This window comes from Gobio gobio (assembly GCF_949357685.1).
Source record: "Gobio gobio genome assembly, chromosome: 8".
NCBI classification, from domain to species: domain Eukaryota; kingdom Metazoa; phylum Chordata; class Actinopteri; order Cypriniformes; family Gobionidae; genus Gobio; species Gobio gobio.
This window is the reverse complement of record NC_137114.1, coordinates 12,320,840-12,346,561: the sequence shown is the minus strand read 5'-3', so window position 1 is coordinate 12,346,561 and position 25,722 is coordinate 12,320,840. Positions and strand designations below refer to the sequence as shown.

The 25,722-nt window shown below is 38.6% G+C and overlaps 1 protein-coding gene across 1 annotated transcript in view; it reads left to right on the top strand.

Moving 5' to 3' along the window:
* pik3cb (phosphatidylinositol-4,5-bisphosphate 3-kinase, catalytic subunit beta) overlaps positions 1–25,722 on the top strand; it is a 91,513-nt gene that overhangs the window by 28,007 nt on the left and 37,784 nt on the right. Inside the window, exon 3 of the mRNA XM_079823112.1 lies at positions 25,342–25,525. Coding sequence (XP_079679238.1) covers positions 25,376–25,525 — 150 coding nt within the window. The 5' untranslated portion in view covers positions 25,342–25,375. The remainder of the gene's footprint in view (positions 1–25,341; positions 25,526–25,722) is intronic.

Here is a 25,722-nt window from a genome sequence, read left to right as displayed (position 1 = left end):
CGTTTTTTGATTTCCTCTCTGTATTTGCCATGATTTCGCAATCGATGAATATTAACTTGTGGCCGTTTCACGGACTATTTACAGGCAAATATGGGCGTGACAAAAGCTGCGCTACATTTAGAATTGATTGTGATTTATTAAGGGAAGACTGCGTAGGATGTGCGTGCGCACGGTTTTATAAATCCGAATATTTCTGTGCATACGCACGTCCTATGTTTCATCCGTACGCCACTTCTGACGCAAATCCTACGCAAAGTTTTATAAATGAGGCCCCTGGTCCACTCCTGGTGCCTTGCCGTTTTTCACTTCTGCCTTCACTTCCTCAATTGTAGGTTTAGTATTGACCATCGGTGCCACAGGGAGATTGATGGAAGGTGGGTCTACAAATAGCGTGTTGTAACAAATGGAAAAGTCAGCCATCTGTTTATTAACATTAATTATTATGCCTTTCGAAAAACTATTTAAATTTTTGGGTGAACTATTCATTTAATGATAATTACCTTGAACAAAACTGAAAATCATTAAATGGATAGTTCACCCAAAAATGAAAATTAGCGCATAATTTACTCAACTTCAAGCCCTCTTAGGTGTATATGACTTTCTTCTTTCAGACGAAAATAATCAGTGTTATATTAACAAATGTCCTGGCTCTTCCAAGCTTTATAATGGCAGTGAATGGCTGATTTGTTTTGAAGTCCATAAACGTGCATCTATCCGTCATGAAAGTACTCCACACGGCTCCGGGGGTTTAATAAAGGCCTTCTGAAGCGAAGCCATGCGTTTGTGTAAGAAAAATAGCCATATTTAAAACTTTAAAAACTAAAATAACTAGCTTCCGGCGGACGGCCTACGCAAGTCGACTTACGCCAAAAGAGTAACCCCCTGACGCGATGTAGTAATAGCATAAGCTTTGACGCCTCTCGCAGTTCAAACAAATAGGGCTGGGCAACAAACTCAAGCTCCTCTTCTCTTATATCGGAATCCTCTGACATTACTCTTTAAAGATTCTCGTTTTAGACTTCTAATTTATGACTGGTGTTTTGTTTTGCTCTATCCTCTGCGCTTCTGCGTTCATCAATACGTCGTGCATCAGGTCTGGGGTCACTCTTTCACCGTAAATGTGGGTTTCTGTGCCATCTAGTGGTTTAAAAGAGAATAGTCACATTCACCTTTTACCCTGGTGCGCCTTTAGCCCCATTGTACCCTACATACTAAATTAGTTACATTTAACATGTGATACACTAGCTGTGTATTTTAACTGAAATAGATAAGATTAATTGGTTCCAGGACTACAACTAAAGTAGCTGGAGCGACTTAATCTATGGCATAAACACAACTTTTTAAGTTGATTACTCAAAAAATTAAGTTCCTCTTACTCAATTTAGTACTCCATAATTTCATTCAAAGTTGTCATAACTAAAAAAAATTAGCAAAGATTACTTTTTAAAGTGTAGGAACAGCTAACCAGAACAGCTCAACAACAGGCCAGAATAGTATACAGAATAGCTAGACAGCATCTAGTAACCCGATCGAGGAGCCCAACAGGCCCTAACAACTAACCAGAAAACCAATTAGACAGCAATTAGTACAAATTGAAATATACCAGCAATACCTACTGTGGCAAACTAGAACATCCTAGGAATATGTAGTATGTAGAACAGCCTAGCATAGTGGACTGTATTTTTTTTAACTTTCTGATTAGTCTTTTCTGAATTTTTATTTGCTAGTTTTGTAATATATAGTTCATATGGTTATGCTATATTGTAGGAAGCATAAGAATCAATGATGCCACCCCACCCCTCCAACCCTCGTCAAGTCCATGAGTCTGGTCTCCATCAATACCGGTCTCCAGTATTTCCATGTGTCTGTAGTACATGTTAGATTTGCTTGTGTTTTCAACATGTAATTAGAGGAATATGTGTTTGGTTGTTTCTTTTTTAATGATGGAATGATAGGTGGAGGACAGCAGGGATTTAGTCGTAGAGAATGTGGCGTGTTGTCATAGTGGCATTATTAATAGATCCTGCTTCGTAGAATCAGAAGGAAATTTGCATGTGGTTTTCCCGTTCGCCTATGAGAGTGCGAATGAGAGTCTGTAATTCATGTTTTTTCAAAGTCTTTTCTGTGACCTCTGTTGAACCCACCACTGTGTGTCTGAGGAGTGGGTGGGGGGTGCACCATGCTTTTTTAGTACAGAGGTCTTTTGTTCCTCTGTGGTAAAGAAACTAACGCAAGTGTATTCTCTCTCTCTCAAAGAAGCAATTCATTTTCACAACATGACAACATGGGAGGTTTTATATTGCCTTAGCGCCACACTGCTGAAATAGAGGAAGTGTCCCATAACTGATATTCTGCTTGATTTCCTGCTCTTGACATGGTGAAATAACAACAGTAAAACTTGTGTTACTAATTCAGTGAGTGTCTGAAAGCAAGTTTTAAACAAGCTGGTAACTTTTTAGTTAGGAATATAATAATGCGTTCATGCACAAAATGCTGTTATTGTGAGATCCAACACACCATGACAGCACTCAATTGATGTACTTGTGCATGAGAAGTACCCGAAATACTGGTAAAGGGATTAACAGTTTTAAAGGTCCCATGGCATGAAATTTTCATTTTATGAGGTTTTTCAACATTAATATGAGTTCCCCTAGCCTGAATATTGTCCCCAAGTGGATAGAAATGTTGATCAGTGTAAACCCGAGTTCTGGCTGTCTTTCTCTGCCTTTGAGAAAATGACAGGTCAGACGAGCCAATCCTGAAGTCTCCTGGTTTGACGTCCAAGCAGGAGCGGTTTCCTCCCTTTCCTCCACCCAGAGAATCTGGCACGCCCATGCAAGCGCTCAAGAGATCATTGCTTGTGAATGAGTGAACGCTGGCAGTTTCTCAGTGTTTGGATGTACAAATGAAAACAGAAGTCTTTTTTCAGTTCCTTCTGATCTGTGATCAATGATTTCTTATGTGTAGCTAATTATTTATTATTCGTGCACACACTGCGGCTTCTCTCTCTCTCCCGACAGAACGGTGTTTTCTATCATGTGAGTCAGTGTTTATGTACGTCTTCGTTGCGTCTATCTGTTCTAAAATGTGCATACAGTTGTTTCTGCTCAACATTAGCAGAGTCACATCTTTAGAGATAAACCTCACACACGCCGAAGCTCGGGCTGCACTGGCCGGTCGGCCTTCAACATCACCAACCCCCAGTACTGCATCTGGCCCACAGCGGAGGCGCCAAACGCGGAGTGAGATGAAGCATAAGGGGGGTAAGCGTGATGGTATCCGGGCTAGGCAGCATAGCCCCACAATAAACTGGATTACATTCGATTATTGCTGTTGTGTCTTTGTTTGCGCTGTGTACTCAATGCACTGACGGTTTTCATGTGATAGGAACATATCTAAAAAATAATGTTATTATCAACACTTACTCGTAACTCGTTCATCTCGACAGCTGTAATGGTACTTTGCATGTGTTACAAAGTTGGTAATAATGATGAAGACGGACTCGGTGTGACTGGGACTCGTGTTTATTCAGAACTCTCAGATACAAACACAATAAACTCACGCTGACTGACAGCGCTCTCATAACTCAGTAGTTACTATAAATAACTTTGTTAGCAATCGCTGAGCTCAGTCTCTGGTACATTAGTGATGTCCGGTTCGCGAACGATCTTTCTTTTGAACCGGTTCTTGCATTTAATAATAGCTCAGCAAGCTAATAATATACAAAGTCAATTTGCCGTAGGCCCCATCCGTAGGCATAATCCGAGGGTATCGGATCTGCAATTCCTGCCTGAAGACGAGGGCAGGGGCGCAGCCGCTGGAGGTATGGACAGGACCATCCTGGTGGTGGTGGGGAGGATGGGGGTAATCGTCGCTTCAGATCTGCGTAATCGTCGCTTCAGTATCTGCGAACTCAAACATGTGTAAGTACCGGGCTTTTATACGGTGAGCATGAGAATATAATTGGGTTAGAATGAAGGCAATAAGTGACGTAGTAATTGAGTCTTCCCAGCAGAACTTATGCTAGAGCTTTCATTTCACCAAATCGGACTGAATCGTTCTAAACGGTTCGCGTCTCCAGTCAGCGCTGATCCATAATTTACTAAAGTTACTAACTTTCTGACATGAGTGACAGCCCCTCCGACTAGAAATAGACTAATAACCTGAAGTATATGCTGTAACTACAACCGTTCACTGAACTGAGACTGACAGAACTGATGTGAAGTGAACTCCGGTCCATCCGTCTCTCTGGCAGCAGCTCGTGCCTCGTAGACCTCGTTAAACCACGCCCCCTCCGCTCATTTCAAATGCAAAGATGTCAGCCAATCACAACAGTGGGCATTTTTACTGAAGTCTCACAGCAGACACGCCTCTTGAAACAGGGCATTCAGCCACAGGGCAAACATCAGTATTGAAAAAAATGCCTTTTATTTCTAAATTATGACATTTTATGATGTAAAAATCATACTAACAATATAAGTACACCTCAGGAAACATTATAAAATAATAGAAAAATGCCATGCCATGGGACCTTTAACTAGTTAATAAACTTGCAAGTTTATCTTTAAATGATTAACTAAATGGATAATTTCAGCTTGGACCCTGATAATTTGCTTGCAGCTAAATTGTTGGGTTTGTTTTTGTGCTGCTCTAATTTTGGTATACTTGATGCTGATTGGTCTATTGCTGCATTCTGTGTTAAAAAAATATTTGTATATAATGACCAATAATAGACCATTGATTCAGGCAACTGGTTTTCTATAATTGTGCTAGTTTCATGTTTCTCATATCACTTTGTGCACATTTTCACCTTGTGCCCTCTTTCTTCTCGCATAATAAAATTATTTCTTAAATCAATCATTCATGATAATGACCAATATATCATTCTGCTTCTTCTGTGTTCTCTTCCCTTTTTGCCCATCTTACACATACAAATTCTGCAGATCCACGTGATGATCATGTGCTGACCAGGCCCACATTAAGAACACACAGGGCCCCTTCATAGTACCCTATCTTGGTGCCACAACGTTTTCTTCCACAGGAATAATTAGTATAATTATAATTTTTTTTAAATATATATATATATATATATATATATATATATATATATATATATATATAACCCACAGAGATACAATATATCTATATATAAATCATAAAAACATAAAAACTTTAAAAGCATAAATGCAAAGCAAACAGGTTTCCAGAAACAACTTCTACTTAAGTTGTATCATTAGAAGGTCTTCATTATGGCTCTAGAAGAGGATAATCATCAACCGGGAAAAGTTCAGGTGCTCCTGATGGCAAGTCATTGGACTCCACCACATCCAATCACGGGCCCCCTCCTTGTTAATGCGGCCCTGGTGCTGACACGCATTAATATAAATTATACTACGGGGCTGTTGAATGCTTGAATCTGATTGGCTGACGAACGTTCTAAGGTGTGCGATTTAATTTCAGGGTAATACCCGGCTAAAGTAGTTCAAGTTCGGTTAAATTTACAGTTCCATATCACTTCACCAAATGATTTCAGATATTTCAAATGTCTTTACAGCCAACAATAGCAAAATAACCAAATCCCACAACGACACTGAACAAGCAAAGAAATATAGTAAACAATAGGATAAAAACTGTAAAAATAAAAATAAAAATTTCCACAAAATTACGTTTAAGTATGTATGGAAGGAACATACTATACTCTCTTTCTCCCGCTCTCTCTCTTACACTCAAACACACACACACACAATCACCACAGACACACACTCGCTGCTCTGATGATTTTATCAGTAAAATAATTTAACATGACATTTTTCACTAGTGAGTAGGGTGACCACCATCAAACAAACCAAATGTGGGACGCTTACTAAGTTTGTGTGGGACAATGTGGGACATGTTACCAACACTAAAACATAACCTGAAACTGTTGTATAATCTTAAATTCAACATCACTGAGCCCAAAGGCAGCAGGCATCATGCAGATAACTACTTTTGAAACAGTTCTGACCAAGTGCAACTAAAATCCAACTAAATAAATAATGAAACAAATAAAACAACATTAAATTAGTTAATCTTATATATTAATTCATATATATATATATATATATATATATATATATATATATATATATATATATATATATATATATATATATATATATATATATATATATATATATATATATATATATATATATATATATATATATATATATACACATATATATATATATATATATATATATATATATATATATATATACACATATATATATATATATATATATATATACATATATATATATATATATACATATATATATATATATATATATATATATATATATATATATACAGAACTATCCATTCGTTTTCTGACAGGGAACACATGGAACGAATCACCGCTCCACATTTTGATTGACAGCCGTCACAACCTACTAGTGACCGTGTTTACTCCTTTCTTTTCAACCATTGGATATGGTTTAAACACCGCTTTTGTTTTTGTGTAAGGCGGGATGTTACTTCTGACGAAGCGCTGTTAAATATAGGTGAAAAACGATGCCGCAAAAATAATAAATAAAATGCTTTCTTAAAAAGGCAAAAGAACTCATGCATGTTTTCTCAATATGATCATTAAAAATCAACAGACTGCTGAAGATGCGGGACATTTTCTCAATATGCGACATGCGGGACAAGGGGTGAAAATGCTGTGCGGTACAACGCAAAGCGGGACAGGTGGTCACCCTACTAGTGAGGTAATAACGGCGCTGTTCTTACAGTTTCGCATTAGTAGACGCTGCTGCTGAACACTGTTGAAAGAGATGCACAGACTGAGGTAATTCACATACTCTCTCACTCTCTCTCTCTCTCTCTCTCTCTCTCTCTGTCTCTCTCTTTCTCTTTCTTTCTCTCTCACTGCATTAATAACTGCATTAGTCTGCTATCAATGACCCAAGCCTCCATTACTAGATCTAAAATGACGTTTTGGAATTAGCAACGGAGGCTTGGGTTTGAATGTGTAAAAAAAAATGTCCTCCACACGAGCATTTTAAGGACAAAATCTGACAAATGTCTTGAAATAAATAATCTGAACAATGTTTTGAGGTGTGGTAACCATAATATAATTATTGAAAAATAATGCACACCCGTGGTGTGACGGGGCACTATGCATCGCGTCATGACCGCATCGCATTACCACCATCAGGTCAGCATTATTTTTTTTTATAATTCAACGGCCCGTCGTCAATTATTCCTTACATAATAAAGAACACTTTATGACATCCCAATTTGTTGATCAACTGATGCCATAAACGGAGTGAAACAATCTGATTAGTGCTGATAGAGATACAGAGAGCTCTAAAACCAATATCCTGCTGAGAACTTTTACAGCTTAATGAGCTCCACTCCCCATCTCTGTCTTTCTCTTTCAGGCTTTCTCTTCCTTTTCTTCCACATTGTATCTGACAAATGATTGCAGAATTGTGTTTTTGGTGCCTTCACCATTCTTCACTCTTCAAACTTTAGATAATCGGCGAACGTACACTTTAAAGGCAGCATGAAATAAAATTTTACAATTCGTATTTTTATATTAATAATGTAGTGTTTACTATAACTGATTTATCTGTGCACTTCTTTATTTTTAAAAAATTCATTTACCCTTATAATCTTTAATCAAATATGTTAACTTTCCCTCCCCCATCGAAACGACCTCTCTTCTCTCCCGGTCATGTGCTATGGCGCGAGGGCGGGGTTATCGCCCCGTCACGTTTCTGCACCTCCTCTCAGAAACATGTCACTGATCGTGGTTAGGTGCATTTTTCTAGGTATACACAATACCTTCTTCAAGAAGGACTTGAGGCAAAAAGAGAGAAATATATGAGAAATAAAAGCTTTTTTTAATGTAAAAATTACTCAATATAGTCGGACGAACAGCTTCTCGTGACGACTCGCACTGAGGAATGCAGCGTGTGAACGCGCTTACGGCGCGCCCCCCTTATAAGGGAGAGCTGAGGAAAAAAGCTTTACAGAAATAAGGCCATAAAAGGCTTAAAAGAAGTAAAATCTGTAGCATAAACCAGCGAAAAGTGAGGAAATATGCTCAGTAACATTATGTAGAAAAGATTTAGAGAGAAAATACATTTATTTAAAAGATAGATCGATTTTTTTTCTCCACAACTGAATGCAAACTTCAAATCTGCCTCCATTTTGTTAGCAACGCCCAACTTCCAACGATCCAATCAATTCCCGAAGGACGAAATCAAGCCTCGCCCTACATTTTTTCTAATTTCAGAAGCCGTTTCACTCGGATATACGTCACAATAAGGAGAAAAAGACGATCTCAACTTCTGTTTCATGCCGACTTTAAGCATAGCTGTCACAGATACACTATATTGCCAAAAGTATTGGGACACCCCTCCGAATCATTGAATCGAGGTGTTCCAATCACTTCCATGGCCACAGGTGTGTAACATCAAACACCTAGACATGAGACGCTTCTATAAACATTTGTGAAAGAATGGGTCGCTCTCAGGACCTCAGTGAATTCAAGCGTTGTACCGTGATAGGTTGACACCTGTGCAAGTGTGAAGTTTCCTCACTACTAAATATTCTACAGTCAACTGTTAGTGGCATTATAACAAAGTGAAGCAATTGGGAACAACAGCAACTCAGCCACGAAGTGGTAGCATGTTAAATCACAGAGCGGGGTCACAGTGCACAGTAGTCGCCAACTTTCTGCAGAATCAATAGCTACAGATTTCCAAACTTTGTGTGGCCTTCAGATCAGTGATCAGCTCAAGAACAGTGTGTAGAGCTTCATGGAATGGGTTTTCATGGTGAGCAGCTGCATCCAAACCTTACATCACCAAGTGCAATGCAAAGCGTGGGATGCAGTGGGGTAAAGCACGCCGCCACTGGACTCTAGAGCCAGGCCTTCTCGTCCAACATCAGTGCCTGACCTCACAAATGCACTTCTAGAAGAATGGTCCCAAATTCCCATAAACACACTCCTAAACCTTGTGGAAAGCCTTCCCAGTAGAGTTGAAGCTGTTATAGCTGTAAAGGGTGGGCCAACTCCATATTAAACTCTACGGATTAAGAATGGGATGTCATTAAAGTTCATGTGCATGTAAAGGCAGGTGTCCCAAAACTTTTGGCAATATAGTGTATGTTCAGTTATCATGGACTTTTAGTTGTTTTCATTCATTCCCATGTGTTCCTTTGTTTGACTTTCCCGACACTCCTTTCAAATCCCGACAAATCATTCTGTTCATTTACACCACAACTGCGTTTTGGGTGCCCAAAAACTCTCCATGTAAACCGCGAACCCATGAAAACATGTGCATTACATGTTCAGTCTATATTGTTTCATCGCAACCTAATGGCCTGGCAGCAGAATACAGCTTTTCTCGCCATTTTTGCGGATCCGTGTGATTGGGAATCATTTTGACAGTGGTCTCGTCTGTACACGGAAAACGGGAAGGAAAAAGTTCTCAGTTTTAAGCATATCGTTATCGTGTGAACGTACCTTAAGTTGTATCTTCACCGTCATTCAGCGTCCGGAAAAAATACTTAAATAGAACAGTCAGTGAAAAGTTATTTTAAAATGACAAGAACACACTTTAGATCTACAGATCTTGCATCCTCAAATAAACAAATCATGTGGCATTTCTTTAGTAAAGAAGTAAGGATACAGGATCATGGGCTTTTCAATCCATCCAAATAAGATTAATCAGCGGAACAGTGACCATAGTTACGGCATCATTATCCGGAAATCTCCTGGACTCAGTGTTGCCCTTGTCTCTGTACAGGAATGAAGAGTCAGGGCTTTTTGAACGTGTTTGCTGCTCATTTGGTCCCTCAGTCTTTTGTTGTGTTTATACTCTTTGATCTACTTTGTGCTCATTCATCAGTGTATTGATAAATGTGTTCTGTGTGAAGGGTGGGTGTTAACTCTGTAGTGTTTTTTTAGCATTTGCGTGTGGCTGGGTCATAAGGTCTTCCATTAGTCATGGTACTTTTGAGAGACACACTGGTGTGCGTGTGTATGTGTGTGAGCCAGTATAATAGGGAGAGAGAACTTCCTGTTTTGTTTGTGTTTAAAAGATTAATCAGTAGTAAAACCTTATGGTCTTTACGGTTCCCTTTGTTTAATGTCCCTCATCTCTATCAAAAACAGATTAATGGACAAAAAGTCCTATAACTATGTTCTTTAAAACACAGGCAACTAAAGATATAAAAGAATTTACAGCATTCTATTACCATAGTGCCCCTATTATAATGTTTTTTAGGGCTGGGCAATCGATTAATCGCAATTAATCGCACCCAAAATAAAAGTTTGTTTACACATAATATATGTGTGTGCTGTGTATAATTATGTATATATAAATACACACACATGCATGTATATTTAAGAAAAAAATTATATAAATATATAAAATATTTATATATAAGATAAATTATATATATATATATATATATATATATATATATATATATATATATATATATATATATATATATATATATATATATATATATATAAAATATATATATATATAAATAAATATAAATACATGTAAATATTTCTTAAATATATACATTAAGGAGTGTGTATTTATATATACATAATAATTATACACAGCACTGTTATGTATTCTATATTATGTAAACACAAACTTTTATTTTAGATGCAATTAATCGCGATTATTGACCAGCATTATCATTTTTTTAACTATATATATTTGTAGAATACTGATGGAAATATTTTGGATTAACTTTGTACTTTCTCATCAACCAAAATGTTATTTTTATATTGACTAATCTTATTCAAAAAGATGGCTGAGTCGGTCTACGTGCTCGGGTGAGAGTCGAGTGCAGTTTATTCTAGGGAATACAGTTAAGTGCAAGACGTACAGCGCCAAGCAGTCCATCACAAGTTCAGTGCGCCATCAACTCAAACATAAAATAGTCAAGTGGAAACAGAGAGGCAAGTCAGATGAATATATCATATTTTACCATCAGACAGAAATGCCAGGCAAGCAGAGCTGAGAAGACGACACAGATGAAAATCATTTTAATTTAAGATGAGGATGCAAAAAAAGAGCAGAGCTTTACAGCTGTCACTGTAATACTTATGAGCTCTGAAACATCACTGACTACCTTTCACAACTGTCTTGATAACATCGGGTATGTTCTGCCATGCTGCAGAATGTGATCTCTAGAGTGACATAAAAGTCATATGAATTCGGATTCCGGAATTCGGAAAAAGATCTGACCTGTATCGGAAGTGGCACAAATCGGATTTGAAAAGATCAGATTCCATGTGGTATGTGTGTCATGAGAAAAACAGATCTGAGCAAATGGATTTGGGGCACAATTACCTGCATATCCGATTGAAATTCGATCAGATTTAGCAAGTCTGAAAGGCCAAAAATGACATACTACTTTCATACGTGGCTTGAAATCCTATTCAAATCCCATTTATCAAAGTCCGTTTCAGTCTGACTGCTCTTATCGGATTTTTGTGTGTCTTTCTCGAGCCACGTTAAACATAAATGTCAGTCGTTGTTATATGAAAGGCAGTATGTTGAAAGTCGCTACAGAAACAAGGTTGTGTTGTTGCAAAGTCCCAGACGAGCAGAATAACAAGAGGCTATAATGGAGACATGTTTTGAAACTGAACTGTAAACAAATATTTAAAAAGTAAGTTACCTGGTTGCCTTAAAATTTTGAGTTCATTGAAATAAAAAAATTTAGTTAATACAATGAACGTTTTTGAGAATCGACATCACCCTTTATTCAAATATTATTAAAAGATTTTGTAAGCATATTGCGTAATTGTGTTTTATTTGTAATAATGCAGTGAAACATGCCAAATTGTGCCAAATTCCATGATTTATCGCTTTTTTTTATTTATGTGTTTCAGATGCAATCATATTTTTCTATGTTGCTATTTATTAAAACAATTCCTTCATTGTACTAACTAAAAATTTTTATTTCAATGAACTCCAAATTTTAAGGCAACCGGTTACTTACTTTTTTAAGTTAAACCAACAATTTTTTTTACAGTGTGGCAGAGACGACAGAGCGAAATAAAACCATTCATACCAGCCTCCTACTTTTCTGCCATTACCTCATCATAACGCAGTAGTCCAGCGTGGCAGCTGCACGATGTCATGTTGTAAATAAGACAACATCTGTATTGCAAACCCCTTCATGCTGCTGTTTTTGTTGTTGTTTTTGGTGTATGCCAACCAACTCAATGTCATTGCCATAGAAACCAATACAGATATACCGGAAAATTGAAAGAATACACAATGTGTGGACAGTCAATAATTTTTAATTCAGTTTCAAAAATGGTACTGGTGTTGGTACCCTGATAACCCTACTCTCAGTTTTCTGTCTCTGACAGAGAAGAAATATTTGGCTGGCCAGTAGGCCTACTCATTGTTTAAATCCAAATCATTCAGCTTTTTTGGTTTTTTGTTTGTTCTCTTCTGTGATCTAAGTACAGTAAATATCTCTTTGTAGATCCATAGTTTCTTTAACCTAATAGATTGTTGTGGTGAATTGAAATTGTGAATGTTGTTTGTGAGTGGTGATACTAGCAGGCTTTTGACTAACACTTTGACCTTGTTAATGTTTTGTCCTAATAATATGTTTGTCCCATGCATTATGGTTGTAATTATTACTATGTAATTATTTCATTTAAATGGCATGCAGTGACCTGTGAGCTTCAACAAATAGACTTAGTATTGCTGAATTAAAGCTTCCAAAGTTGGATATAACAAAATACAGTCCAAAGTGTTGAAGTGTAAAAGGTGTGTTTTGGATAAAAAGTAGCAGTTTCTGCATAGAGTAAATATTTCACTTCAGTGTCATTCAGTTCCAGTTCTGGACTTTCGATCCAATATAGGATCACCCCACATTGCTTGTTGCTTGTCCTTGATGTTTTGTGTGTGTGTGTGTGTGAGCCCTGTTTCTCGCTAGTGCAATTTGCCATTAATATTGCTCACACTTATTTGAACAAACCCTTAATTGTAAGTATTAAACTTTAATGCATGCCTCGTTTGTACTACAGATAAGAATTGATACCTTACATCTGGGGTTCTCAAAATTCCACAAAATATGGGAAGAATGTAGAGAGGGAAAAACGCACACATTTGTTATCTTTAGTATATCATAGTATGAATTAAATACAAGTTTAATTACAATACCAAACGATTTATGGCACACAGCTCAACAATAAGATGTAAAATATATATTATATATATATATAAATTATGATATCCATTTAATGTCAAAATGGCTATGAAATATGAAAACTTGATTCACTGAGATTTGTTGAATCAAACGGTTTCATAAAAGATCTGGTAAGTGTTTTTAAAACACTTATTTTATTTTTAAAATACTTATTTTATACTTGCATATTTTCACTGTGCAAATAGCTGTGGATGTAAATATAAAAGTAGCAGTTCTTTGCAATATATGTGTAAATAGTAATTTGCTATTAGATGCTATTTATACATTATTTTGGCAGATACATACTATGCACCTCAGTATTGTTGTACATTAACAGGATGCAATAATAACAGAGTGTAAATGATTATATTTATTAAAATTATTAAATGGATGCCACCTTAATGGGACAATAAAAGCCCTCCTTACACCTACCCCTAACTCTACCCAATAAATGCTTTTATTATTATTAAACATTTTGTTTGGCACTTTATTTCCACTTTTAGAACATGTTCTTCATTTTTATTGAAAGTAAATGCCTTTCTGATGTGATATGTGACGGGAAAAGGGAGAAGAGCGAGCTTGACAAAAGGCGGATTCGAACCTGGGTCGATTGCGTCAACCTAGATACTGACTACGCCACTGAATATGTTGAAATAGGCACGTCTTTTTTGTATCTTGTTTGGCCCAACCAGCCATTGTTAGGTGGAGCTAGTGCAAATGCCTTTGAGAAAATGACAGCTCACACAAGCTGATCTTGAATTGTCCTGTTATGATGTCACAACAGGAACGGTTACCTCCCTTTCCTCTGCCCAGAGAATTTGGCACGCCCATGCGAGCGCTATATTTGTTTGTCCTCGAGAGATCATGGCTTGTGAAGGAGTGAATGCTGGCAGTTTCTCAGTGTTTGGATGAAGACTTGTTTCAGTTCCTTCTGATCTGTGATCAGTGATTTCTGATGTGTAGCTAATTATTCAACTTCACACAAAACTTTATTATTCATGCACACGCTGCGGCTTCTCTCTCTCGCGACAGAACGTTGTTTTAGTGTTTTCTATCTTGTGAGTCAGTGTTTTTGTATGTCCTCGTCGCGTCTATCTGTTCTAAAATGTGCATGCAGTCGTGAGTTTCTGCTCAACATCAGCAGAGTAACATCTTTAGAGATAAACCTCACGCACGCCGAAGTTCGGGCTGCACTGGCCGGTCGGCCTTCAACATCACCAACCCCCAGTACTGCATCTGGCCCACAGCGGAGGCACCAAACGCGGCGCGAGATTAAGCAGAAGGGGGGTAAGCATGAGGGTATCCTGGCTAGGCTAGCCAGATATCCCCACAATAAACTGGATTACATTCAAATACTGCACTGTTGTGTCTTTGTTTGCGCTGTGTACTCAATGCTGACGCTTTTCATATGATAGGAAAATATCTAATAATGCTATAATCATCACTTACTCGTAACCCGTTCATCTCGACTGCTGTAATGGTACTTTCCAAGTTGGTAGAATAAGGAGGAAGACGGTCTCGGCGTGACTGGGACTCGTGTTTATTCAGAACTCTCAGATACAAACAAAATAAGCTTGCGCTGACTGACAGCGCTCTCACAACTCCGTAGTAACAATATAACTTTGTTAGCAAGCGCTCCGCCTCTGGTCCATTGATGTCCGGTTCACAAACAAATCGTTCTTTTGAACCGGTTCTTTTTAGTGAACCGGTCAAACCAGTTCACCAAATTGGACTGAATCGTTCTAAACGGTTCGCGTTTCGAGTCAGCGCTGATCCATAATTTACAAAAGTTACTAACTTTCTGACATGTGTGACAGTCCCTCCGACTAGAAATAAACGAATAACCTGAAGTAAATGCTGTAACTACAACAGTTTACTGAACTGAGACATGCTGAGAACTGATGAGAAGTGAACTCAGGTCCATCCGTCTCTCTGGCAGGCTTGTGCCTCGTAGACCTCGTTAAACCACGCCCCCTACTCATAGGCCTACTCATTTCAAATGCAAAGATGTCAGCCAAAGTCTCACAGCAGACACGCTCCTTGAAACAGGGCATTCAGCCAGAGGGCAAACAGCAGTATAGAAAAAATGCCTTTTATTTCTAAATTATGACATTTTATGATGGAAAAATCATACTAACAATATAAGTACACCTCAGAATACATTATAAAATAAAATAAAATAATCCATGCCATGGGACCTTTAAAACAAGTCTCTTAAGGGTAGTTTGCTCAAATCGGACTGAACTGGTTTTTGTGTCATTCACCACAAGGTAAATTTAGCTGCAATCGATTGACTGTGCATAAAGCGCCTTTTCACATACAAGATTTTTTTACAGATTTGTTTTAAACAATTTAATGTCATCTGAATCTGCAAATAGAGAATTAACGGTTTCAAATCAAATCAAATCAAATCAAATCAAATCAAATCAAATCACTTTATTTGTCACTCTACATATGCACAAGTGCAACAGTAGGTGAAATTCTTAGGTGCAGTTCCGAGCAACATGGTAGTCATGACATGACATGTACAACATTTAAAGCAGCATCAGATTACACTGATGCGCCCACAATTACTCACAGCACAGTAAACTCTACAATAAACAATAAATAATTTACACAATGTGAGTGTAGTTCTCACAGCTTTAAACAATATACACATACTTACAATATACATATACTTTAAACAATATACACTAAACATACACTAAACAATATACATTACGCTATAATAGTAATAATAATATACAATGTACAGTATAAAATATTATTCACAGATTGAAAAATTGAAATCCAAAGTGCAATAGATGCTGTATGATAAATAAATGTGTATATAATGTGTGTTTATCTACAGTGGGTTGTGCTGAGTGATATTCTGTCCAGTGTGTGTTATGATCCTGATGGGTCAAGAGTTAAGGAGTCTGATTGTTTGTGGGAAGAAGCTGTTCTGGAGTCGGCTGGTGCGTGATCTGATGCTGCGGTACCGTCTGCCTGATGGCAGCAGTGAGAGCAGCCCATGGTTCGGGTGGCTAGAGTCTCTGATGATCCTCTGAGCTCTCTTCACACATCGCCTGGCGTAAATGTCCTGGAGGGAGGGAAGCTCACCTCCGATGATGCAGCTGGCCGTGCGCACTACCCTTTGCAGGGCTTTGCGGCTGCGGGCGGTACTGTTGCCGTACCAGGTGGTGATGCAGCCAGTCAGCAGGCTCTCTATGGTGCAGGTGTAGAACCGTGTGAGGATGTGGCGGCTCATTCCAAACCTCCTCAGCCGTCGCAGGAAGAAAAGGCGCTGATGAGCCTTCTTCACAACGGCCTCGGTGTGGACGGACCATGAGAGTTCCTCTGTGATGTGGACACCGAGGAACTTGAAGCTGCTGACTCTCTCCACCGGTGCTCCATCGATGGTGATGGGGCGGTGTTCTCTCTCATTCCTCCTGAAGTCGACCACCAGCTCCTTGGTCTTGCTGACGTTGAGGGAGAGGTTGTGCTCCTGACACCATCGTGTCAGAGTGTGCACCTCCTCTCTGTAGGCCGTTTCATCATTGTCAGTGATGAGACCTACCACCGTCGTATCGTCAGCAAACTTGATGATGGTGTTGGAGCTGTGGGTTGCCACACAGTCATGTGTGTACAAAGAGTACAGGAGTGGGCTGAGAACACAGCCCTGAGGGGCTCCAGTGTTGAGAGTCAGTGGTGAGGAGATGTTACTGCCCATTCTGACCACCTGGCGTCTGTTTGACAGGAAGTCCAGGATCCAGCTGCATAACAAGCTGTTTAAGCCGAGAGCCCGGAGTTTAATGTCAAGTATGGAGGGCACAATGGTGTTGAATGCTGAGCTGTAGTCTACAAACAGCATTCTCACATATGTGTTCCTCTTTTCCAGGTGGGAGAGAGCAGTGTGAATTGTTGATGAAATGGCATCATCAGTGGAGCGGTTTTTGCGGTATGCAAACTGCAGTGGGTCCAGTGAGGGGGGGAGAACAGAGCAGATGTGGTTTCTGACTAGTTTCTCAAAGCATTTGCTGATGATGGGGGTCAGAGCAACAGGACGCCAGTCGTTTAAGCAGAGTGTTTTTGACTGCTTAGGTACAGGAACAATGGTGGACGTTTTGAAGCATGTGGGGACCACAGACAGGGAGAGGGACAGGTTAAAAATGTCCGTGAAAACTCCAGCCAGTTGGCGCGCGCACGCTCTGATGACGCGGCCGGGAATCCCGTCTGGACCCGCAGCTTTTCGGACGTTCACCCGCCGGAAGGATCGGGTAACATCCGCTTCAGATACGGAGAGTGCACTAACCTCTGTATCTTCAGCCGCGAGCTCTCTCTCCGTGAGGGCGGTGTTATTTCCCTCAAAGCGAGCATAAAAGGTGTTGAGCTCGTCCGGGAGAGAGGCAGCGGTGTTCACGGTGGAGTTTGTGTTCCCTTTATAGTCTGTGATGGTGTTAATTCCCCTCCACATGCTTCTGGAGTCGGTGGTGTTGAACTGTCCTTCAATCTTGTCCCTGTACTGGCGTTTTGCTGCTTTGATTGTTTTCCGGAGGGCATAACTTGCTTGTTTATGCTCCTCCGCATTACCAGAGTTAAAAGTGAAGGTCCGCGCATTGAGTGCCGCGCGAACATCCCCATTTATCCACGGCTTCTGGTTTGGGTACAGCCGAATTGTTTTGGTCGGAACAACGTCATCTACGCACTTCCTGATGAAACACGTTACGCTATCAGCGTAGACCTCGATGTCGTCATCAGAGGCCGACCGGAACATCTCCCAGTCCGCGTGATCAAAACAGTCCTGTAGCATAGAGTCCGATTGGTCCGACCAGCACTGGATGGTTCTGAGGGCTGGTGCTTCCTGTTTCAGTCTCTGCCTGTAAGCGGGCAAAAGTAGAATGGACGCGTGATCTGATTTGCCGAATGGTGGGCGAGGGAGGGACTTGTAACCCTCCTTGAAGGGGGAGTAGCAGTGGTCTAAAACACGGTTCCCTCGCGTGTTGATGCTAACATGTTGGTGGTATTTGGGTGCGATGCGCTTGAAGTTGGCTTTGTTAAAGTCCCCGGTCACAATAAACGCAGCCTCAGGATGCGCGCTTTCCTGCTCACTCACTGACCTATACAGTTCCTTTAGTGCCCGGTCTGTGTCGGCTTGTGGGGGAATATACACCGCTGTGATGATGACCGCGGTGAATTCCCTCGGTAGCCAGAATGGTCGGCACAGAACCATGAGAAATTCCAGATCAGGAGAGCAGAAAGACTTGATAGAGTGTACGTTCCTCTGATCACACCAGGATCGGTTGATCATAAAACACACACCCCCGCCTTTGCTTTTCCCGGAGAGATCTTTTTCTCTGTCCATCCGATGCACGGAGAACCCTGTGGTTTCGATGGCTGAGTCTGGAATCTCAGCGGACATCCAAGTTTCTGTAAGGCAGATAATGCAGCAGTCCCTCGTGTCTCGTTGGAAAGAGATCCGCGCTCTCAGCTCGCAGAGTTTATTGTCCAGAGACTGAACATTTGCCAGTAAAATACTGGGAAGCGGGGGTCGGTTTGCGCGGCGTCTTAATCTGACGAGTACGCCAGCTCTACAGCCCCTTCTCCGGCCGCGTCTCCGCGGCCGGGCCACCCAGACAAAGGGTTCCGCTGCTGTGTTTGTAAACGGCGTGTCGTCGTTGATGAATTTAAAGTCCGGTTTTCGGTGTGCGATTGCCGAACCAATGTCCAAAAGTGTCTGTCTGTCGTACGTAGTAAGGCAGACAACATCCAAGACAAAAAACACAAAAACTATAAACAGAACAAACAAAAAACTACAATGCTTCAGCAGAGCTTGCGACGTTGCGGCCGTCCTCGGCGCCATCTTGACTCAAGAGCCTAATGAGGCCTGTTTCCCAGGATTCTTGGCCTGTTTCCCAGGATGATGACTAAAACTAAAAAAGTTTTATTGATAATCAAAGATACAACAATATTTATTTTTAGGCCTGTATGAGGAAATGGCCTACAAGACATATGGTCACATTGATACAATAAGGCACAATATTTAAGATTTTTGGATTAACAGTGATATATTTTGTTGACTTGTGTATTTACATTATCCCAAATGTTTCCAAGAATGTTTATATCCAGAGTAATTAGCAATTTTATCCAGGACTTGGACACGGTGTGCCGCCTATCAGTGACATACCTGCGTTACCCTCGATTTCCTGTTTTATTTTGTGGAAACCATGGAAACACCAAAGACACTTTAATATATTATGTGTTTTCTTAGACAAGGGAACAACTGTTTGGAGAAATTTATAGACAAAAAACGAATTATTGTGCATTAGTACAGCATTTTCTTTGTCATACATTATGTTTTCAAATTAATTGCATGCCATTTAGCAACACAAGTCATCCAGCATTTTTTAATATGAAATTCTTCATACTACAGTAACGTTAATAATCTCATCCATGAACATGATTTCTGCCCACGTCCCATCCCGATTACATCTCCCATGAATCCGCGCTCAATCTCTGTGTCAAGCTACACCTTTGTTTTGAATAGGCGACCTCTAGCGGCAAAAACTACATATTGTGCCTTTAATGCAACCCATTACAATTAATGCTATTTATTTATTATAAAAAAAAATTGTCATTTCATTTATATTTTATTATATTGTTTATATAATATTTTTACAAAAAAATATGTTGGAAATGTATTCTTTTAACTATGCATTGTCATATGAACAACCAGTCAGTGATACTAAGACGCTAATTCCTGCTGTATTCAAGCATTTTCACAGAAGGCTAACACGACAAAACACAAATGTTTAGTCCTTCTGTAGTTGACATTCTTCTGCTTGATCACTGGCTCTTTAAGAGTTGTGGAAATCTTATCTATGATAACTTGATCACAGTTTACCAGCGCACTAGTACATAAAGTGCTTTCTTAAAGGAAGAACTAACATGAAGGGTTAAAACCTCAGAGCACAGTAGCTCTTAACAAACAGTGCCGTCAGCAGGGAGACGTCAGAGGTCTGGAAATGTCAGTGATATTGAGCTGTGGTGGACGTGAAGGTTGGGCTTCCTGAAGCACTTCACGGGATAGAGTTATTAGAACCTCTTGATATGAGCTGTAATGGATGTGGTGCACTGAGCCTCTCTAAAAGCAGACAAAGTGCACTTACAGCTGTATTGACACAGCAATTAACTCTTGTTGGTTTGGGTTTATGTATATCTAAATAAACAAAAGTGTGCTTGTATGTGAAAATCTGTGTTCACAGTTTGAAAACCCACATCCTCTGTCCCCTGTTGTGGATATGTCTTTGTATAGCTTGCCATTTCTCACGAGTGTGTGTGGAAGCGAGACGTGAACCACATCCCCCTCCTCCTACCCTGTGTCTCATCGATTGACATTGTGTGACTGAGTCTCCGCACCTGTCTGGTCTCTGTGCGATGATGTCCTGCTTTTGAGGTTTTGAGTTTGTTTGTAAGGTGAGAACAGAGATAAGCAGCATCATGTGGTTCAATGACTCATTGTTGTGCTCTTCAGGGTAAATACTGGCTGAAAATAGCAAGTGTTTGTTGGAAATATTTTTGAATTAAGGCTATAGCACAGTTTCGTTTTTTTAATTATTTTTATATATATATATATATATATATATATATATATATATATATATATATATATATATATATATATATATATATATATATATATATACGTTTTTCCTATTTTTTTATACCTTTTCAAGATATAATTCATAACCCATAATGCTTACATTTATCTTCAAACACAAATTAATCTAATCTTCATTATTTTTTAAGCTTTAAAAAGTATATAAAGACTTTGTAAATGTAATCCAAATGATTAGAGCGGTTTATAATGGTTGAGCTTTTGTTTGCCATATTTGATGTGTAATTTCTGGACCCCTAAAGACATAAAACAAAATTGCAAAAATGCGAATTGTTATATGTAAGTGTTTGCTAAGGCATTACTATTACTATTCATAGTTTTCAGTCATGTGACTGGTGTGAAGACATGGAGGGCAAAACATGCTGGACAGTCCTGCCAATTTTCCATTTGTTTCAAGCCAGCAATATTTAGATCACCTCTCAAAAGAAGAAAAACAATTGTGAAAAAAGTTGTGATCCATATACAGCATCTGCTGCAGTATTTCAATCACTAAAAACAACGGGACGTTCTAAAATACTTTACGTGGAAAACACTTAATGTACCAAAACAGTGATTAAGATCAAATTCAGTATAACTTTGTGAAGATGCATACTATATACAGGTGAGCAGATGAGCCCTGGATAAACGCAATACACTAAATGATTGTGGTGAATAATTGAAAACGTTTTCTTTTTAATTGGTTTTCAATGGAAAAACACTTAAGAGAAACTGCGTGTTGTATTTACAGCTCTGGAAAAAATTAAGAGATCACTTAACATTGAGAAATCAATGTTAAGTGGTCTCTTAATTTTTTTCCAGAGCTGTATATTCTGGATTCATCTGCTTGTCTGTACATGTGCATCATCAATAAGGTTTACATTGAATTTGGTCTTTTAATCTCTCTCTCTTAACCCATTTAAGCCCACCGGCAACTATAGTTGCCGCAGCGTATAGTTGTAATTTTCCTTTTGTAAGTATTTTTCTAGATAGTATCCATGTTTTATATCTCAATGACACGCAAGAAAACAACCAAATAAAGGATTTCAAGAGGAAAAAAAAGGTATTAACTTCCTTCCTGTCACATGAGATTGCCAACTTCCTCCCCCTACTTCCAGGAAGCATAACGAAGGCAAACCCTCCCAAAGAAAGGTTATTTTCATGTTACTAATAAGAATTTTTTTGACATATATATATATATACATACATACATACATACATACATACATACATACATACATACATACATACATACATACATACATACATACATACATACATACATACATAGATATACATAATTGTGAAGGTCTCTTGAATCATCCAAACAAAACAATTCTTACAAGAGATCTATAGTTTTTTGTATACTTAGTCAAAAGTCCAAGTGGCAACTATAGTTGCCGGTGGGCAAATGACTTGTAAGTAAATATAATAGGGAAATGGGGTATACTGTGTTAACCGGTTAATAAATCAAGGTTTTTGGTCTTGTTTAGTGCTTTTTGCTTTCATAATATCCCACCTAAAACATAACTTAACCCTTTAACTGACAAATATCTTATTTTATGATATTATGTCTTGTAAGGGCCAAAATATTGAGGACCCTTCATCCAATTTGGAATGGATGCATTTCATTCTAATCGGTCAAGGACCCTAATTCTTTTTATGACTAGTAGCTTATGATTCCATTATAATGTGGAAATTCAGACAAGTAATGAGTTTACATGTACATTATTATATGAAATCACCTACTACAGTCAGCCATTGAATACTATGGGACTATTTATTTATTTTTGTCATATAGATGTAATTTTTTCGTCATTATATTAATTTATTTTCATTTAACTTTTTGATACACAATGCCCTGTTAGGGCAACTTAATGGCTGCACTTTGTTCTGCACTATGTTCCACAACTTTAAGACTTTTGTCGTTGTTTTAAGATATTTGTTGTTTGTTTTATTTTCATATTCAACAGATAGATGCAGCTTTTTTGAGTTTGCATCGAATGTTCTTCGACTTTTATACATAAGAAATTTGTTTGTGAATAAAGATTGATCTGTTGAAAGCAGTTATTTTGAGTTAGATGCCAAATGTTCTCCTCCTAGTCAAATTTGACATTGAAGGGGTGCATACAACATATCCACACATTCAAATACGATTTTCAAGAAAAAAAAACTAAAACCTGGGGAAAATAAATGCAGAACATGTTCACATAGATAGGACACTATTAACATGACTATATGCATGAAACCATTCAGAAAAATTTGGGCACAAATGGGTTAATACATTGGTCTGCCTGTTTACATTCACTTTTGACACAACTGGTATCCAATATCTGTGTTTACATTAATCCCCGCCCAAAATGATTGTCGGTGATTGCTTTACTATGCACATGGTAGACCTTCTGGCCGTTAGGGATGGGATGATTACTGGTTTCAAGATAAACCACGATAAAATGTACTGACGGTTAGTATTATCGTTTAAGATGTAATTATTAAAACAGTGTTTTATTATCACGATTTTGAAAACTCGCTGTAAATCCTGTCCAGCCAGCATCAGTCTGAGGCAGGCGCAGCGCGCAATGTTGTTTTTTGAACGAGAAGAAATGGCAGAAGGCAGTGACAGCACTCGGGAGATTTTCCAGCCTTCTAAAAATTACCAAATCTGATGTGGTAGTACTATGATACGGTCTAAATCCTGACGGGAAATCCTCACAGATATCATTTATTTCTAAAAAGGAGCATAGTTGTGAGGATACTGCCTTTTCTAGTATTTTTGACAGAAAGGGTAGATTTGACATTGGCATTAGACATTAGATTTGTAATTGACTAATTCTGTAGGATCAAGTTGCGTTTTTTTAATAGTTTATTAAGAGGTTTAATAATAGTCAGCTTAAAAGTTTTCGGTACATATCCTAATGACAAAGATGAATGAATGATATTAAGAAGAGGATCTATGACCTCTGGAAGCATCTCTTTTAGTAGCTTAGTCAGTATAGGGTTGTTGATTTAGATGATTTAACGAGTTTAGCCAATTCTTCCTCTCCTATAGCAGTGAATGAGTGGAATTTGTCCTCAGTGACACTACAATGCACTCTCTGATGCATAATTTTCTCCCTAATATTATCAATCTTGCACATAAAGAAGTTCATAAAGTCATTACTGCTGTGCTTTATTTCTTGTTAATTTAGCCACTGCATCAAATAAATATCTAGGGTTGTGTTTGTTTTCTTCTAAGAGAGTTGAGAAATAAGCAGATCTAGAAGTTTTTACAGCCTTTCTGTATGCAATCATGCTCTCTTTCCACGCAATGCGAAAAAACTCCAGTTTTGTTTTCTTCCAGCATATGTGCCACAAATTCCTGTGTCAGATGTGAGTAAAACATTTGTAAACAAATATTTGTTGTGCCAGTGTACACACAGCCTATGATTAGCTCATATTTGCACAAACCCTCAGAATGACGCCACACATTGTTGAGGAGAGCTATGCTTTTATTTCTCTAATTAAATAGTCTGACAGGCGTGACCCAAGCCATTTCTTGCAAATCAAAATATCATACAAAATTCATTCAGAACACTTTTGGAACTGCTGAGTAATGCTTTGGCCACCTCTCATAAAACTGGAGGGCCAAGTTTAGCTCCAACACACTTTTGCCTAGAGGTTTCTAGTGCTGTGGCTGAAATCGCCCTTATTTGGTGCACTATTTGAGGGGGCAGTAATTTGTAGTTGTTCGAAACGATAGTGGACATTATCGAGTGCAATCATTCCATTCTATTCCACTGAGCCTTTCTAGGATCAGTTGGAGTGCTTGAATAACAGGCCAGTGCGGTGCCCGCATTGAAACCATTGTATGAGAAATTAACTGAGCTGGATGATGGCATCACTGTCTTCTCCAGAGCGAAACAAATTTTGTTGCATTATTTTCCTGTTACCACTTTAAAGCTGCTTTGAAACAATCTGGATTGTAAACGAGACACAACCTTACACAATTTTCTATGATCATAGTTCATAGAAAATGAACTATGATCATAATTTTCAGAGGTCATAGTTGCCTCTGGCTTGGCGTGCTCAGTTGGGGACACTACATTTTTCTAAATTTTTCAACTAAATATCCAAATAAATCTAATTATTAAACTAAATTAACCATATAAACTAAATTACTGATCTAAAGCCCACACTGTCACTGTATGATAATTGAAATGAACTGATGACATTTTCTCCAGAATAGCTATACAGCTGAATAAAATTATGTTGCATTATTTTCCTGTTTCCTGTAAAGCTGCTTTGAAACAATCTGCATTGTTAAAAGCGCTATATAAATAAGGTTGACTTGACTTTACAATTGATGCCATTTTCTTTACACACTTAAGTTTCCCTTATTTCAATGGCAAAAGCCTTTTACTTTGATCTTTTTACTTGACCTTTGTGTTTTATTTTATTGCTAACCTTTGTTTGTTTTGATATGTGTTGAGGTTCCCATGGTTTGGCTCCAGCGTGCTCTCTGCCATGCCTCCCGCCAAGACAGATCAGCTGGACTTGTGGGCAGAGTCAGAGCTGGATGGAGACGACCAGGTGATGGTGGACTTCCTGTTGCCCACTGGAATCTATATCCAGATGGAGGTTCCTCGCGAGAGCACCATCCAACACATCAAACTGGTGCGTGTGTTTGTTTACAAGCAGATTCGCTCTTTCAGAGTAAGAAGTAACACTTCAGCTGTGAAAAATGGCCTATTAATAACAATTAAGAAAGATATTTTAGGAAACACAAAGCAGCCTCCTGAAACAAGCATTCTGGTGGAGTTCTGGCAAGCACCATTCACATTTTCTTCTGAAAATGCCCCTTCTGAAGATAC